Here is a 3,668-nt window from a genome sequence, read left to right as displayed (position 1 = left end):
ATTTATTGAAGAATTAAAGTAAATATGTCGGTTTACGTTTTCCTTGATATCGTGTGAATATATGATCCAGAAATAAAATTTAAAAAATGTGACTTTAGAATTACATTGTTTAACATAATTGTCAGAAATATTTTGCTAGGTTTTTATATAAATAAATCTTGCTTGCATTAAATATTCTTTTATATTTAAGAAAACAATTAATGCAATTATATAATATGTGTGTACAGTAAACAGTACATATGTGTGAGAGAAAGATGTGTAAATTATGCTTTCTTTAAAAAGTCATGCATTTTTAGCGTTATTTACCTTTAAAAAAGCTTTAATGTTTAAACAATAAGCCAAGCTCTTTATTTTTGAATATAAATTTACATTATTTTCTTGCAAAAGTAAAGTTTTATAACTGATTAAACTAATCTGAATTGTGCCTTCAGAAGGTTCAATGCCTCAATTTCCCTTTACTTTTTACTTTTAGTGCCTACGAGTATTGATCATAAAGCATCGAATATTCAAATTTTAGTGAATCGAATAGACATAAAGCAAAGTGAAAATTCAAATAATTATTCAAAATTTACTTTTAAAATTAAAAATATTTTATTTCGTGAAATTATATATATTATATAAAAACTATTTATATTTAAGAATTTTTAAGCAATTTTTTGATGATTCGCTCTTCTTTTATAATAGAAAATAATCTTTTAAAAAAATATTAAAAAATTAAAATGTAACAAAAAAACTTTAATAAATTCATAGCCACTTATGTATGTGATAAAAATGATATAAAAGTGGCTTAAGTGTTTGAATAGGCTAAAATTTTCTCATATATTTTCTATGAATGCCTAAAGAATTGTTTAAAAATTTCTCACGATTTTATTATTGAAATCGTGAGGAATTTTTAAAAAATAAATACTTAAGGTATTTAACGAAAGTTTCCTTATGATGTTTATGATATTTTGAATGGGATGTCAAACGTTCTGGTTTTGAGATTCTTAGATTCGATAAGAAAAACAATGCAACAAGATAACGAAAGCATTCATAATTAAAAAAGAAATTCTTCGAAAACTCCAGAAGCGGTAAATTTTTCTATTAAACATAAATCGTCGTGACTAAGCAAATCTACTGTTATGTTTTTAAAATTTAAGGGAAATTTTGCTTATGATCTTTCTGGATATATATAAATCCCAATTGTTCTTCTATATCAATCTGAAACATATTCAAAACAGGAAGCATGAAACTACTGGTAAGAAGCTTTCTTATACATACGTTTGTACATTATATATTTTAATAAATATTTTAAATTATTTATATAAGTAAAGAAATTAAATATCTGAATCTAAATCACAGGATATTATTTGATAAATAGTAGCATCAGTTTGTAAAAATTAAATCTGTTATTTTATTTATATATTTAGTTATATTAATTTTACTTTTATTTTTTGTGAAGTATTTTACTGATGTTTAAAAACAATCAACTTTTGTTAATGTTAAACTATTTTTAGATACTTTTCGTATGTATACCGGTGATATTAGCGCACAAAGAAGTATTCAGCCATGCTCATGCAGGTGGAAAAGGTACTGGTTTTGGAGTAGGATTTAGTGGAGAAAAAGAAGGTGCAGATGACCACGTTCAAGGAAGAATTGCGGGCGGCAAAATTCTTATAATTGGAGTTAGAGGTGGAAAAGGAACTGGTGGCGGTGGTTTCGATGGTGGAGTTGGAGGCGGACATGGAGGCGGACATGGTGGTATTGGTGGAGGAATTGGTGGCGGAAAAGGTACTGGTGGAATTAGAGGTGGAAGAGGAATTGGTGGTGGAATCGGAGGAGGATATGGAGGCGGAATTGGTGGAGGAATTGGAGGTGGACGTGGAGGTATTGGAGGATTAGGTGTCGAAAAAGGTGGTGGACTCGGAGGCGGACGTGGTGGAGGCATTGGCAGTGGACATGGTGGTATTGATGGTGGAATAGGAGGTGGAAAAGGTGGAATTAGAGGTGGTTTAGATGGAGGAATTGGAGGTGGAAAAGGTGGCGGACTTGGAGGCGGACATGGTAGTGGAATTGGAGGCGGTAAAGGAGGTGGATTCGGAGGTGGACGTGGTGGAAGCATTGGCGGAGGACATGGTGGTATTGGTGGCGGAATTGGAGGTGGTATTGATGGAGGTATTGGAGGAATAGGTGGAGGAAAAGGTGGCGGACTCGGNGTGGAATTAGAGGTGGTTTAGATGGAGGAATTGGAGGTGGAAAAGGTGTCGGACTCGGAGGTGGACATGGTAGTGGAATTGGAGGCGGTAAAGGAGGTGGACTCGGAGGTGGACGTGGTGGAAGCATTGGCGGAGGACATGGTGGTATTGGTGGCGGAATTGGAGGTGGTATTGATGGAGGTATTGGAGGAATAGGTGGAGGAAAAGGTGGAGGACTCGGGGGTGGACATGTTGGAGGAACTGGAGGAATAGGTGGTGGACTCGGAGGTGGACGTGGTGGAAGCATTGGCGGTGGAATTGGAGGCGGAAAAGGTGGTGGACTCGGAGGTGGACATGGTGGCGGAATTGGTGGAGGAGTTGGAGGTGGACATGGTGACGGAATTGGAGGCGGAAAAGGTGGTGGACTCGGAGGTGGACATGGTGACGGAATTGGTGGAGGAATTGGCGGTGGAAAAGGTGGCGGAATCGGAGGAGGTAGCGGTGGTGGACTCGGAGGTGGACATGGTGACGGAATTGGTGGAGGAATTGGCGGTGGAAAAGGTGGCGGAATCGGAGGAGGTAGCGGTGGTGGTTTCGGAAGTGGAGGAGGAGGTGGGTTTGGCGGTGGATTTGGTGGTGGATTTGGTGGTGGGTTTGGAGGTGGTTATGGAGGTGGCTTTGGAGGTGGAGCTGGTGGAATTAAAAAAAAACCTTGGTAATATTAAAATAAAATTTTAAATTAAAGTGACAGTTCATTATATACGTTTATAAATGAAATATAATTTGTATTACGTAAAAATAAAATTTTACACTATTTTAATATATTATTTTAAATTCAGTCATAATAGAATTTAATGATGTGTTTCAAGTTATCATCGTTTCATTTTGTATATGTTTTAGAATTATAAATAAATATTTAAGTATATCGACATGATAATTATTTTTGTTTTTAGTGTTCTGCATATTTTTTCTCTTTAAAATTAATATATCGTCATAATTATACAAACTTCATACGAATTGAATTCTCTCAGAGGATCACAAGGCCATTTGTTTCAGGGTCACATTTATGAGGCATCACAAGCATTTGTTACAAATCAGTAGTGTATCCAGGATTTTGAAAATATGGATGTTGCTCAAGGCATATTTGGAGATACCAAGGCACGTGTCCCTTATTTTAATGAATGTCACTCAATTATCTTAGCTACTTAACTTTTATATCATCCTTTTTTCATTAGCTTTTTAAAATTATTGAATGGATGATGAAAAATAAATAATTGTATAATTTTGAATTGATAGATTAATTATAAATTACACAAATGAATTTGTTATTTATACTTAGTTTGATTCCAAAAGGAGGAATAGGAAAAGATATAAAAGTGTTGCATTTCTTATTTTCACTAAAAATTATCGAAATTTCAGTTATTTTAAATTCATATGTTATCAACTTTAATTTGTGCTTTACTGTTTTCCACACTTGTCGACATTGTGTTTCCA

At 34.5% G+C, this 3,668-nt stretch overlaps 1 protein-coding gene across 2 annotated transcripts; it reads left to right on the top strand.

The window, feature by feature from the left end:
- The first annotated feature begins 990 nt into the window (after nt 1-990).
- Nucleotides 991-2,946, top strand: LOC111617409 (glycine-rich cell wall structural protein-like). Of its 2 annotated transcripts, none has more exons than XM_023358705.1 (3): nt 991-1,237; nt 1,497-1,986; nt 2,208-2,946. In XM_023358705.1, the coding sequence occupies exons 1-3, from the start codon at nt 1,226-1,228 to the stop codon at nt 2,891-2,893; spliced, it is 1,188 nt and encodes a 395-aa protein (XP_023214473.1). In that variant the 5' UTR covers nt 991-1,225; the 3' UTR covers nt 2,894-2,946. The 2 variants fall into 2 exon arrangements, with proteins under 2 accessions (XP_023214473.1, XP_023214472.1); XM_023358704.1 differs by having other exon boundaries at nt 1,497-2,181; nt 2,403-2,946.
- Nucleotides 2,947-3,668: the final 722 nt, after the last annotated feature.

Source organism: Centruroides sculpturatus, unplaced genomic scaffold, assembly GCF_000671375.1.
Source record: "Centruroides sculpturatus isolate CEXI.00-Female unplaced genomic scaffold, Cexi_2.0 scaffold5983, whole genome shotgun sequence".
Taxonomy (NCBI): Eukaryota; Metazoa; Arthropoda; class Arachnida; order Scorpiones; family Buthidae; genus Centruroides; species Centruroides sculpturatus.
Note: the sequence above shows the minus strand (reverse complement) of the source record. Positions and strands in the feature narration are given on the sequence as shown.

What these genes read in the sequence shown, in the direction of transcription:
- LOC111617409 (XM_023358705.1), top strand. An exon ending in TGGAAAAGGTGGAATTAGAG is followed by an intron (nt 1,987 to 2,207) that starts GTGGTTTAGATG and finishes GTGGAATTAGAG; the next exon opens with GTGGTTTAGATGGAGGAATT.